The sequence below is a fragment of the Ambystoma mexicanum genome, chromosome 2q (genome assembly GCF_040938575.1).
Source record: "Ambystoma mexicanum isolate Mex_15411 chromosome 2q, UKY_AmexF1_1, whole genome shotgun sequence".
NCBI lineage: Eukaryota > Metazoa > Chordata > Amphibia > Caudata > Ambystomatidae > Ambystoma > Ambystoma mexicanum.
The window spans coordinates 1,192,447,593-1,192,461,963 of NC_090924.1; the positions used below are offsets into that span (position 1 = coordinate 1,192,447,593).

The following is a 14,371-nucleotide window of genomic DNA, read 5'->3' on the forward strand; positions in this document are numbered from 1 at the left end:
ATTTTGTTAGGACAGTAATATTGTTTTTTGGTAGCTTCCTTGCTGGCTCACACTCCTCTTGAACAGTACAGAATGCTCTCATAACATGCTACCATAAAGAGGCAAAGGAGGTGTACCATTCATGTTGTCCATGTTTCACCCGTTGTGAATGAGATCACTGCTTGTTTAGTGGTAGTGTGGGGTTGAGAAGTTTAAAAACCATCGCTCATCTCTGTACACCTTCAGGGCAATAGTCATTCTGTCACAATATATTTGTATCTAGTCCTATAGACAATCTGCAGGCATGATAAAGAGTGTGTGGCTTGCCAGTAAAAGCATGATCTGGTTAAAACTGCATGTTTAATAATTGCTGTATGGTAAATCTTTGTTATCTGGAAGGCATGCAGACTAAACATTACCGGATAACAGAACGTTGCCTTAAATAAGCCAATGAGCATGGTAGAGTGACATGTAATAAAAAGAATGTGCTGTATAACAAAGCAATCTTGGCCTGTACTGTATTTACTGTCACACTACCATAGAGAATTCTTAGCTATCTGACCTTCTTTCTTCATACCCCTTATAGCCCTGTTTGGAGGCATTAGCCGAACAAAAAGCTCAGAATGTAGGCTGTATTGAATGGTATTAGACCACTATCAGAGCAGCCTATGAGCCTGAAACCACATTGCGCTTCTAAATTCCCTTTCCCTTTTTGATAACACCATGGCCATTAAAAACAAGACAAACACGTACAACGCTGCTTCTGGCATTACAGGTTACGTTTATACGTTTATTTTTGTTATAAGTAATTCAAGCAAGCCCTCAGCAACATAGTGTAATCCTCAAAGGTGCTTATGGCAATTTTTAACTCAGTGTTGGGCCAACTCTGCCGGGAAAGGCCCTGCCAATCACGTTAAGGGGCCAATGCTTAGCTTGTGCCCTTACCTTGGGCATCGGGCTGTTACCGGCAGGCTCATTGAATATCACCTCAGGATAATTGTATTAATGGCAAAGACAGGTGCTAATGATTGATGTTTCTGGATAGCAATGGGGTGTATGCTTGGATGTGAAACAACAGCAGTGATCCTAGTGATAATAAGCTCTGCAACAATAATTGTCATTATACTTAAATCACTGTAATGACATGTCTACCAGGAGATAGCAGATGGGCTTGTGGTGGATTACTGTGGCAATAAGACCCGAGGCGACGGGCCAATACCACCCCAGGTAATGCCCCCGGGGCCGTAGTTACAGGGCAGAGCGAATCCCCGCTCCAGCCATGGGGAGGCTTGGAGCAGGGATTGCCCCGTTTCGAGCCTCCTCATTGGCTAAGGGGCTGCCCCTCGCCGGGAACAGAGTAGGACGGAATACTGTGTGGTATGGCTTGGAAAAGAGCCAATCCACACGTTGTATTCCCGGTGCGCAGCGCGTGCCGGGTACTAATGTACATTAATGTATCACTGAAAGCTTTTCACTGTACGGGAAACACCAAGGAAGGAAAAACACTTTCAAACGTCTGAGTATTAAAGCGTGCCTCAGGGGTCCAACTACAGGCATCAAGGGCCAAAAACAAATGGCTCTTTCAGGATGTCCCTTATTCATATTCATGAGACAAATTATATCTCTCATTTATATGATTATATGTAAAGGTGCATCATGAATATGAATGAGAGAAATGATATACATCATTAATATGATTATAGGTAAATTTACACCATGAATATGAAAGAGGGGTATGCTGAACACCCAATATGTTCGCAGCCTCAAGCCCTGGAATTGGCAACCCAGACGCTATTCTACTGTATGTAGACAACTTTAAGCAACTTTGTCAGAATACACGCCAAGCAGGAACACATGATAAAAAGAACAGCTTGCCACGCTAAAGTGCTCCTGATTCTTCTTAACCCGTTCCATTTCAGGGGTGCTGCTCACAGAAGTACCTTTGGCGAGCTGGCACTTGTATTGAACCTGTGGGTTAAAGGAGAATTGTTTTCAAAAGTGTATACACTAAAACTCACCAACTAGGACAATGGAATTAATTTAAGGTTGCACTTGATCAATTTGCTTTATGATGATATGATCGTTTATTTGCATAGCGCCTATACACAATGTGTTTCAAAGCGCTTCACGACAAGGGAGGGAACAAGGGAAAATGCAAAACATTCTCACAGGCCGTGAACAACAAGAATGTGAAATTAACTATCGTACTTGGCCTAGCAACATTTCAGATAGTGCAAGTGCTAAGACACAGATAAGAAGGAAATAGGAAACAGACATGTGACTACCATACTAGGCCTGAAGACATTTCTGGTAGAGCCGGATAATTGCACAAGAAGAGGGGAAGAGAACGGAGGGAGAGGAACAAAACAAGCGACTATCGTACTAGACCTGACGATATTTCAGATAGAGCTGGAGTGGGAGGGGGGAGGATGGTGATTATACAACACACTTCCTTTGTTCAGGTACTAGGTGGAGATTATGGGGTGATTCACATATAAGCTAACTATAGTAATCCTGACTTACAACTGACTTACATCTGCAGAGAGACACTTGGGTTAACAAAAATATTACCAGAAATAGCTTTGACATACTTTTGATTTACTCCTGGAACGAGACAAGCAATTCAAGATTGAGTCAAGATATACTACGGGTAACCTCGTTGTCAATCAAGCAGTCTGTCTCCATTTGAGTCAGAGTTACTCTGGTAACTGCTTTAGGAATCGCCCATATTTTTTCACAAATATCTAGCATCAAAATATAAAAGGGCTAGTTGTATACGTCCAAAAGACAATGCCAGATGTATCAGAAAAATATTGTAAAATGCATGTCACGACCAGGTAAAGCAACACGGCTCACTTACATGGTGTACTATTTTGCAAAGATGTGTGAGGCTTCTCTGTCACAACCCTGCCACCAGCCTCCTTGAAGAAAAGTCCAGGTACCTTTGTATACCCTATGGGACTGGCTCCATCCACACTAGTTGCCACTCATTCACATGCATCAACATTACACAAGCATCCATGAATGGTCACCAGGACAATACAGGCATTAAAGCAAAAAGTCACAACATCTTGCTTTTGTACAAGCAAAGCATCTACAACAGTTCACTCCGTATGTTCCCCTCCCTTTCCCATTCAGTTGGGCTGTCACAATGACATGTGAGATTACATATTTAACATGGTATAGACAATTCACACATGTAATAGTCATGTAATAGTCATGGAATGATGTGCATGTGTCCAAGACGATTGATTGATGCGTTGAATATTTGCAAAGAACAAAAGGTCATAACATGGTGATAACAAGCAGAGTGAATTTTTAAATCGTGTGGTAAGATTAAAATGAATATACAAGTGGTGTGAATGATAGAGATGGAGATAAACTCTAGACTGGCATATGCAAGGTGTAAATAGTTAAGCAGATTATGGGGGAATGGTAAACCACAATGAATAACGTACACTTGAGCGACGCTATCTATACAAAGATAAACCCGGAATTCTATGAGTTCTCAAATCACGTGTTCTAAATGACACCCTTTCATTATTGCTTCTTTGTTAAGGATGGAATTGAAACTTTTTAAGAATATGAGCGCACATTTTGGACACGTTAGTTTTGATATGGCTAGAGTTATGAGGGCATTATTTTCGACACTATCATAAATGCAAGCAGCACAAACAAAAAATAAATGTAACTTGCCGAGCTAATTTGCTTTTGGTTCTGTTTGACTCTTTCCATTTCTGGTGTGGTGCTCACAGGCGTGACTTTACCGGGCGGCTCTTTGTAGTGAATCTGATAATAAAGACATGATCATCGTTAATCTACCTTTAAAAAAAGATTAACAAAACGTAAATGCAAATATTTGCTAGGTTGTTATAATCAGATGAGTATATTTATCGCAAGTTGATTAGTATCATACTTTTCAAAAGAGCATCGTTTCTAAATGACAGAAATATGTATGTAAAACTCAAAATGTCTCCTGTATTGTGTAACGCGTTGTGATCACAGTTTCACTGTTTCACAGGTCATAATTCTACATCTGCCTTTTCCACTCCATATTACCCCTCCCCTTTTACTTTTCGGGGGTTTGCTTGTCACCCCTCCCTTCCATTGCATGTAGAAGATCCCTTTTCACACTTTTGCAGTTAAGTGAACTGCTCCCAGTGTAGTCATTACCGACGTATAAATCGGCATTTGATCGGCCCAATTCAGATGGCTACACAGGGTCGTTTCAAAGGTACAGTTAGTTCAAGATATTGTTAACTGCTGGGTTGAGTGAATGATTGATGCAATACTGCAAGCAGTTCGAGTGGCGGTCGAAGGTGTGATCCTGATGGTCTCATGCGATGTTCGAAGAGGCAAGGGTTCAAAATCATCCGCAGCCGATTAGTGTTTCAGGAGAACAGGTGATATGCTCTGCTTGGTACTATGCGTCAGGGAGTTGGTTCAATGAATGCATGCCGCTACAGTGATTCAGAGAGGGTTAGAAGAAATGCCAAAACCAGCACCCCTAATCCTGGAGGTTATAAGGCATTCAAACTAGGTTGACAATGGTTCAATGGTGGCGTGACACTGTAAAATGCAAGACACCAGCTGCTTTCAGTCTTCTGTTGCTGCGAGTCCATATTCAAAGGTTTAGGGGCAATATTTGTCCTGATTTTCTTCACTCCTAACCCGAAGTGGCTAGTTATCACCTGCAGGAGTCCTAAACCTACAGTTAGGGGCCCGAGTACCAGTTCAGCCTGCAAATAATCACACCCAATGTGCCCTGGAGACGGGTAGAGAGCAGAGATTGCATATTCCTCAGAAACATCTTTCTTCATGTCTGGCAGAGGGCTTTCGAGAGGATTGCTCTCACAAAAGGGTCTAGATGAATTCTGTCTGATGCCCTTGAAGGTCCAAACGTGAATCCCAGAAGAAGTGGGAGAACACTTCCTTATGGAAGGCCACTCAGGATTGGGCAAAAGCAAGCTTGGCAACAAACCTAAAGTGTGCTGCTGTGCAGGAAGTGTAGGAGACAGGAAGGAAAAAGAAGGCCACGTGAATCCCAGAAGAAGTGGGAGAACACTTCCTTATGGAAGGCCACTCAGGATTGGGCAAAAGCAAGCTTGGCAACAAACCTAAAGTGTGCTGCTGTGCAGGAAGTGTAGGAGACAGGAAGGAAAAAGAAGGCCACAGAAAAAAACCAAGATGGAGGAATACTTCATTCTTTTTTGCTCTGTCTGACTGACGATTCCTGCCCCCTTCCTTAAACCTGCACTTCAAAGGCCCTTTAATATGCAACATAGTCTTTTGAAGCTGTTTCCCAGTGGGATTTTCCAGGGGGCTGCCCTGCTGAAGAGAGGTGTTATCCAATCTTACAAATAATCAAACAGTGGCACATTTATCCTGCCCATAGGTCTGTTGGCTAGTTAGAGACAGGCCGTCTAACCAGAATACACACAACCTCCCCATGGCTGGCCTGCACTTCCATTGTTGACAGTTTCATGATCCAAATCAGATGTGGCTTTACTACTTTTGTTAACTATCAGCCAACATACCGAAACCTATGTATGACCTATATTGCAAGATTTCCCTGCCTCAAGGGGGATGTTTGATATCATTTGTATGGTTTTGGATCAGAGGTGTAGTTTTAAATGCAACCCACGTCTACAGTAATTGTTGTTACAGCATCAGTCAAACAGGACACCTTTGACCTCTGTAATTGCTCTGTGCCAATGGAGAGCAAGGGCGACAGGTCAGGGACTAGATGAACACTATGCTTTTAATATGGATCTTTCTGAAGGGGAAGGGTGTGTCTGATTAGAAGACCATGCTTTGTGAGGTGTAATTAACAGCATCATTGTATAATTTAATAAAAATTAAACACAGCCTGGGATTCTACACCCTTTCCAGGTGGCAATTACTCACATCTTGCTAGTTCAATGATCTTCAAATCATTTTACATGTTTTTACATAAAACTGGCCTGTGTTAGAGTGGCTCGCTTACTAGACTCTGTAGAAGTAATTCATTGTAGAAAATGGTTGAGTTAATGAAGCAGAGAGAATGTTAAATTCCCAGACAATGAAGGAAAACCATACCATCATAGCTGCAGACTAGTAAACCTGAAAACAAAAACAAAAAAAACAGAACAAATGACTACTGATTTACTTTTCTTGAACTACTCATGGTGTGCATATCTCTCACCAGTCTCATGGTTACCAATCAATATACAATTATTAGTAGGTCACGTTTTCTCAACCAATCAATGATTTACAATGAGTTGCTATGATAACTGTCTGGTAACGGTCCAAGTTAACATGTGTGCCCTTTGCTGCTTTGCCACAAATCATCATTCGCTCATTACTAGTCTTGAGTTCAGATGAACGATACTTTGATAACCTATTCCATCAAATAGTGTAGTTGATCATTCAAGATCGAACAATCATCCATCAGATGTGGCACCATTTATTGAAAAGCCTCCCCAGGACTTCTCTTCAGACACTTTCACATTGGCATCTCTTAATCCTTCCAGCTTTCACAGTAGTCACAGCCAACTGACAGTTAATTAATGATAGACGTTATGTGCCCTTATCAAAGTGTCCCCAAGGCAGTCCTACATAGCATAAGGGTAGGTCAGTGACAGATCCCCAAATTACGAATGAAGGCATCATCAATTCCATGTTCAAACCACAAACACTGTCCTGCCTAGATTTAACTGAGAACTGGTTTGATGAGGACTAGTCCTAACCAATTATAAGATATTGGTGTCAAATCCACAATAGAAAAAAGGCTGGGGAATCTTATGGATTTACCCGAACACTCTTTAATGTTATACGATTAACTGCAGAAATACACTTTTCATTGAATAATTGGCCACTCAAATTCACCTGAATACCAGTGGTTGGGCACTGACTACTATAGCCTAGAGATCCGCTGGGTATAGTCCCATGTCCGTACTGGAATGTAACTAGCTAATGTCACCAGTAGCATCCAGAAAAACACCATCCTGCTAATGGGAAATTTGAAAAATTGGCTCGACATTCAAAACAAAAAACTCACCCTGGAGTTATTAGAAACAATTGGTTGCTTCTTGTCCATGCAAGTAATTAATTGCCCTACTCACTCACACTGACATAATCTGGACATCCTCAACTGTTCCATCTCAAATACCTAGGCTTGAGCACACCCCGGACCACAGGACATCGCCTATGCGGACATTGTGCTGTATGTCGCCTCATAACCAAAACCACAAAATTTACTCAAAACAATGATGAATGGCACTATTTACACGTCACCACGTGCCAAACTAAAAATGTTATATAGATGATTTCTCTGCCAATGCAAGCTACTATCAGTGGGCATGACCACTCAGACCCTATTTAATAGAATCCTTGAACACCAGTCCAGAATTAGAACTACCAATTGACATGTTCCCCTGGTCAAACATAACAATGACTTTCACCATACTGAAAATGATTTAAGCGGTGTTTCATTGACTGTCTTTTTTCAGATGTTAACAATTACAGCATTGTTAATTAACTTCTCAAACTGGAAAAAGAAAATGTCTTTACAGTATCCATGCTGACATGGATGGCCTTAATAATCACCTATAATGGATGGCTTTAATCTAACTGATCTACTTTCTTCTCAGCGATATCAAGTTACTGCATGTAACCCAAGTCGGTCCAAATAGCATTATCTCATGGCACCTGAGATCACAACCCTATTTATATTATTTGGTAGTCCACTTTCTATATTCACTCCTCCAGCAAACACAAGCATGACAAAGCGACCCGAATTTACTTAGATCCTAACCAGCATCACAGCTAATGCCAGAAGCACTGTGTTCTCATTTTGAAAAGCCATATCATGGCATCCAGGCACACACTAGTGTAGTTAAGCCACTTAAAGCCAGTGCTGCAGATACCACAAGTGTAAACTCGAATTGACACAAACTGGCCTGTGACCATTATGCTGTGTCTACCAGTGAGAGCCTGCACTTCACATCTATGGAGTTGCATAGATGCAATTGCAGCTATGACTGGTTCCAACTCACCAAATGAATTTTTCAGAGGCCCAAAAAGGGACAATTGTCTTTTCTTTCCTCTACCTGCTTGAATACACAGTAGGACTGGGTATGCTCCTGCCCCTCCCATTTGTGTCACACTTATCATTTTTGTGAATGCTTCCACATGAAATTCTCTTTATATTCAAGGTTCCCCCATTATCATTGTCCTTTGTACCTCTGTTTCCCCTAGATCAATCAGCAATGGGGCGCACTTGTTCTAGAAAGAGAAAGTTGAATATCGAAGCTCAAACTAATTTCCTTAGAAGATTACAGTTAGTGCTTCGCCCTTAATTGGCCTCAGTTTTTGCATATGTTTGTAAAGTTGTACAGCAGCTCAATTACACATATATGTAGCTTTGCAATTTCATTTCTAGATCACCACAACCAGACAAGAGTCTTTGTTCTCCGTACTTCTGCTGTAGGCTGAGCTTTTGTACCACTCTCTTCCTGAATAGCTGAAACCCAAGTGCTCGAGTGGACATGCATTCAAAATTACACTGATTATTACCTCTACGTGTTATTTTGGGGAATAGAGTTTCATACTTTGTTCTCAAATTATAGAACATATTTTGTCATAATATGCGCTTTACAAAATGCCTATTCACACCCTGTTTATCATTTTATATTACTAATATGTCTTATGTTTCATTTTCCATGAAGTGCATATCAATATTATGTTATTGAACCTGCGGCTATTTGGTCATTACCAGTCACATTGGTATTGGTGTGTATTTAAAGAATTGTTCATTTGTATTTTCAGTCTACAGCAGTTCAATGATGCTTGGCATTTTACCTCTACCAGACTAGGGCAGTCATTTGTTCAATCATCATTTCAAATATCTGAATTCAACTAGTTCTCTGTTAGACAACTCACTTATATAAGTATGCTTCCACTCACATATTCAGAGTGTGTACCCAAACAAACCACCAACTTATAATCTTACCACATTCAGAATGGAAACTAAAATCTCCCTCAAACCCTTTAACATATCAATTTACCTTCAAACCCAAAGATCTCTGTCACTCCAGAGACAATGAAGCAATGTTCAATACCAATGCAGCGCTCAACACATTTACCCTTCCAAATACACAAAACCGTCAATAGGACCATGAAATAGAAAGAAAATCATGTAAATCTGCAGAGAATCAAATGTGCCTCCTGCATGGCAGGATCTAAAGGTACAAGGTTAAACTGAAGAAAGCTGCCTTAAGACACCACGACACCAAGTGGGTCTCAAATAAACCCAATTAAGTAATTTAACTCATAAAAGTACTTGCTAACTCTTGCTAAATAGCATCAACTTGTGAAGGAATGGTGACTCTTACCAACAAGTTGGTTTACTTATTCACCTATCCCAATACCTCACAATTGTGCCCACTAAATCCTTTCTGAGGGCCTTAATAACAACTCCAATATCTTACAACCAATCTCAGTGGAGAACATACTTGACATCTTGAAAAAGTTATAACCCTCATACCACAGGCCAACTGCAATGTTAGACTCTACTATCTTGTTCTGCCTACTTTACCACACAGCCCCGCATACCAGTGTTTATATAAACCCCACCCTTCCATTCCAGACGGCCATGTCCCCCCACAGGACAGTATCCTGACCTGCACCAGAATATGCTCTAAAGGTGCTTACATCCATCAAGGCACAGGCCTGTCCCCGTATCTGTTGCCCTAGACATCACCCGCTCCCCTGCTCCACGCCATTCCTGGACAAAACAGCAGCCTTCCCCTCCATTTAAACAAAACCACCATCACTTTACAAACTCTCCCAAAGGCACAGGAGTCACAGAATTTACTCTTGCATCCCGCTATCCCACCCCAGTAAATCCTGCCAGCCTTTCCGCCACTACCAGTCCTACTACCCCATGCCTAGGATCCACACGTGGTTTGCGCCTCAACTCTAGAACCCAAGTTCAACCCCCCACATTCACGTTCCATACTGGGGGCCACCAGGAGACTTAGACTCTCTGCACGCACCTACCAGCACCCTCCTGCAAATAGGAAACAGAGTAGCCCACCATTCAATCATCTCCATACCGCTAACATTAACCCACACAGAACACTCAAATCCTTGACCCACAAGTTAGCCACCTTAGCTACCACTCCTCAACCCAAACTCCAGCATTCCTATTCCAAAGATCAGCATGCCTATATAGCCCACACAGATCCACTCGCACACCCCTTCTACACAATTCATCTCTCAACACACATCTAAAAGGTGCACTACTAAATGTGTGCTCCCTACGTGCACATGACATCGATGCAGACAACCTCATCTTGGAACACCAACTAGACTTCTTAGTAATGACTGAAACCTGGCTTCACCCAGCCTCAGGTCCATTACTAACACTAGACATTCAACCGGACTACACCATTCTTAGAACTGACCACCAAGAGGCCACGGGAGGAGGTGTAGCAATTATTGCCAAAACCTCTTTACAGTTCAGAGATTGTAAAACAGAGATATTAGACGGTTATGAGCTACTGACCCCAAAACAACCATCACCTTCCTTATAGTCTACAGACCACCCAGCTCCTCTAATCACCCGGACATAGACATCCCCTTACTTATTACCCCCTTCCTCAAACCCAAGACTAAATTCATACTACTAGGAGACATCAACTTGGGCTTCGATGATGCTCATGATCACAAAGCCACAGCCTTCCAGAATACATTACAAGAAATGCAGTTCTCCCAAATTGTAAACACACTCACTAATCCTTGATTGGATTCTAACCCTGAATACTAAAGTATCCCTTGATGACATCCAAAAAATCTCCTTGTCAGATCACTCTTAGTTCACTTCAGCGCATCTACTACAGTAGCCCCGGAATCACTCTCACCACTACCCATTCCAATTTTGGTGAGAAACTCAGGTAAACTCACACCAGAATACCTGAACCCAGTTCTCAAGAAACTACTCGATGCTTAGCCCAAGATGAATACTAATCCTGATAGCATCTCCGTTCTCGACCACAGTTGCTTGAAAACCGCCATCGATGAAGTGGCCCCACGCAAGGCTAAACTACCCAGATCTAAATGAAGCAACTCCTGGTTCAATGACAAACTTATCAAACTCAGAAGAAACAAAAGAGCATTAGAACACCTAACTAGAAAAAACCCTTCCAATGAGTCCAAAAAATAACTCCAGGATGTCTCATAAAAATGTAAACTCGCAGTTATTACCAATAAGGCCAGCTTCCTGAACTTACGCATTACCAATGTGGCCTCCAACAGTAAAGAACTGTTCTCAATTCTTAGAGAATTGGAAACACCTATCCCACATCCTAGCCCAGCTATCACTAGTAAAGCATGGTGTACGACCATACAAAATGCCCTAGCCAGCAAAATCAACTCCCTCCAAGACAAAATTGTAATGAAAAGAAAGCTACTGGCCCACACTGCTGAGACTGCCCCCATTGTTATGACTGACAACGAAGCATCAGTAACCCAGTTCAACTTCAACCTAGTTACCAAGACCAAGTACTTAAGATTATCGCCAACCTCAAACCATCAAATTGCAAAGGAGACAGCTTTCCTGCAAAACTAGTTAAGACCTGTGCTCCCACTCTAGCACCTATTATCACCAAATTTATAAATGCATCCTTTGGTACTAACTCCTTTCCACCAGATATCAAAGAAGCCTGTGTCACGCCCCTACTGAAAAAACACACTCTGGATCCCACTATTCCCACTAACTACAGACCCATCCCCACAGTCCCCTTCCTCCTCAAAATAATTGCTAAAACTGCATGCACCCAAGTACAAACACAAATAGACAACAATAATCTGTTAGGCGAAAGACAATCTGGCTTTCGACCTAAACACAGTACAGAGACAGCACTACTTGACCTAAAAATCAGATGGACACCATCACAGACTCAGGGAACGTATGCATGCTACTATTACTTGATCTATCCGTTGTGTTTGATCTAGTGGACAATGATAAATTATGCCTAGCACTATCAAAAAACTTTCAATTCTCAAACTATGGAACCACATGGATCAAATCATTCTTATCAGAACGCACATCCAGAATAGCCATTGGTGAGGAGGTGGCGGATTCTATAACAGTACCTATAGGTGTACCACAAGGATCGTGCCTCTCCACCACCCTTTACAATGCTTACACACAGTGGCGCCCCCAGAATATTCTTATAGGGGTGGCCTGGTGAGGCCACAGGAAATCTTGGGGTGGCACAGAAATCTCTCCTTATCTCTCCTCCCTTCTCTCTTTCTACTCCCCTTCCCGTTCCCTTTGATCCGCTGAACATTTCCTTCTAACTGTACCTCCATCCCCCTGTGCTTCCTCCCATTTCCGCTCCTTACAACTCCTAGCGCCTCTGCACTGGAACTCCCTTCCTCTCGCAATCCGCTCCACCCTGACCTTCTCCTCATTCCGCACTTCCCTTAAATCTCTCCTCCATTCTCCTCCTTGAAACCCCCTCCCCCCACTGCATCCCCTCCCTCCTTATTCTTTCCCCTTGACTATCTCTCACCCCTCTCCCACCTCCCTTCCCTTTCCCTCCTCCAACTCACCACCACCCCTCCCCCCCTACCCAAATCAACTCAAATTAGTTTTATGGACTGTAGATTTATACGAACTTTGGAATTAGATTATGAGGTTGTCTCCTGAAGATGCCTCTTACATTGCCTGCTTATATTATGTTGTGCCTCATGGTCGCAAATAGACCACACCTGATTGTGTTCTGCCCTGATTTATGTTGCGCCTCTAGTCTTTGTGCCTTATGGTCGCAAATAGACCACAACTGATTGTGTTCTGCCCTGATTTATGTTGCGCCTTTAGTCTTTGTGCCTTATGGTCGCAAATAGACCACAACTGATTGTGTTCTGCCCTGATTTATGTTGCGCCTTTTAGTCTTTGGCCCTTGCCTCTCACTGCCAATCTGATCTTAGCTGGCCCCTGTCTATGTACATGGTTGTTGTGCCACCCAGCTCTAATCTCTCACCTAGGCAACCAGGACATTCATCATGCACATCAGTGTACTCCTCCCATTACTGTACACACTATCCATTCGACTCGCCCAAGTTCTCCAGCTGCCTACAGTAACAACCTCCACACTCTGGGTTAAAATGGACCAGCCCTCCACCAGCACGGCCTCCCCACGACCTCTCGCGTCACCTAGAATAAGCCCGGCAGCACCCACTGTAGTCCATACCAACCAATACCTCAACAACCCTGCTTTATGGCTGGATCACTTTGCTAGGAAACCTACACCTAACCAACCCTGCCCCCTCTCTCTTAGAAATAAGAGACTAGGCACCAGATTCCGCCTACGCCTACGCCATACCCACCACATCACCAGGAAACAAACCCCCCTCTCTCCTGGATCTCTGTCAATGGCCACCACATGCAAACCCACCACCACTAAGGTTAAACTGCCCATGTTCAAAGGGGCCCTCATTAATGCCAGATCCCTCACTGCACACGCACTGGACATAGCTGACCTCATCACCACATCCGACCTTGACTTCTTAGCTATCTCCGAAACTTGGCTTCATGCCGCATCTGGCCCCTTACTAGCGTTAGCCCTACCGCCAAACTACGGCATCACACGATGTGACCGCTCCACCGCCTCTTCCAAAGGCGGCGGTGTGGCCTTCATCCATAAAAATACTCTTGACCTAAGAGTGTTACCTGATTCCAAACTCACATCAGCCGAATTACTGTCTGTCAAACTAGCACTCACACCCAACCAAACAGCCACCATGCACCTAATCTATAGACCCCCAGGACCCGCACCAACCTTTGTCAGTGAAATCTCCACTCTCCTCCTCAACAATACAAAGATCAATTCGCAAACTATCATCCCAGGTGACCTTAACTTAGGTCTTGGTGACTCAAAAGATCCTGTGGCCTCCGACCTGGAGATCGCACTATCCGACCTTGGCCTTACCTTATACATCCAAGAGCCTACCCATATTAAAGGTAGAACACTTGACTGGGTAGCTGGCTCCAATTGCAACATCAAGATCCTTAACAATACCCCCTGTCTATGGTCTGACCATCACATTATAACTTTCAACATTGAAGCCACACCACGAATCCCGTCACCTTTAGCCCCAGCTCTCCCAACTCGAAGCAAAAAAGATATAACCAAGGAGAAACTCCTCCCATTGCTACTCCCATCCCTTAACACAGCCACCAAATCTTACTCTGATCCAACCTCGCTAGCACACACCTACAACCAAACAATGCGAACTGCCATTGACTGTATAGCACCTCTCAAACTTAGAAAGGCTAAACCTCAAGCTTATCTTAACTCATGGTTCACACCACAGTTAAGATTGCTCCGCAAAGCCAAACGCT

At 42.9% G+C, this 14,371-nt stretch overlaps 1 protein-coding gene across 4 annotated transcripts in view; it reads right to left on the minus strand.

The window, feature by feature from the left end:
- Positions 1 to 14,371, minus strand: part of NEBL (nebulette) — a 1,132,595-nt gene that overhangs the window by 137,755 nt on the left and 980,469 nt on the right. For 2 of the 4 annotated variants that reach the window (XM_069648590.1, XM_069648591.1), the window contains exons 19-20: positions 3,676 to 3,768; positions 1,855 to 1,947 (exon numbers count right to left, since the gene is read on the minus strand). The exons of the other annotated variants lie outside the window; for them this stretch is intronic. In XM_069648590.1, coding sequence (XP_069504691.1) covers positions 1,855 to 1,947; positions 3,676 to 3,768 — 186 coding nt within the window. The remainder of the gene's footprint in view (positions 1 to 1,854; positions 1,948 to 3,675; positions 3,769 to 14,371) is intronic. 4 annotated transcript variants of the gene reach the window in all.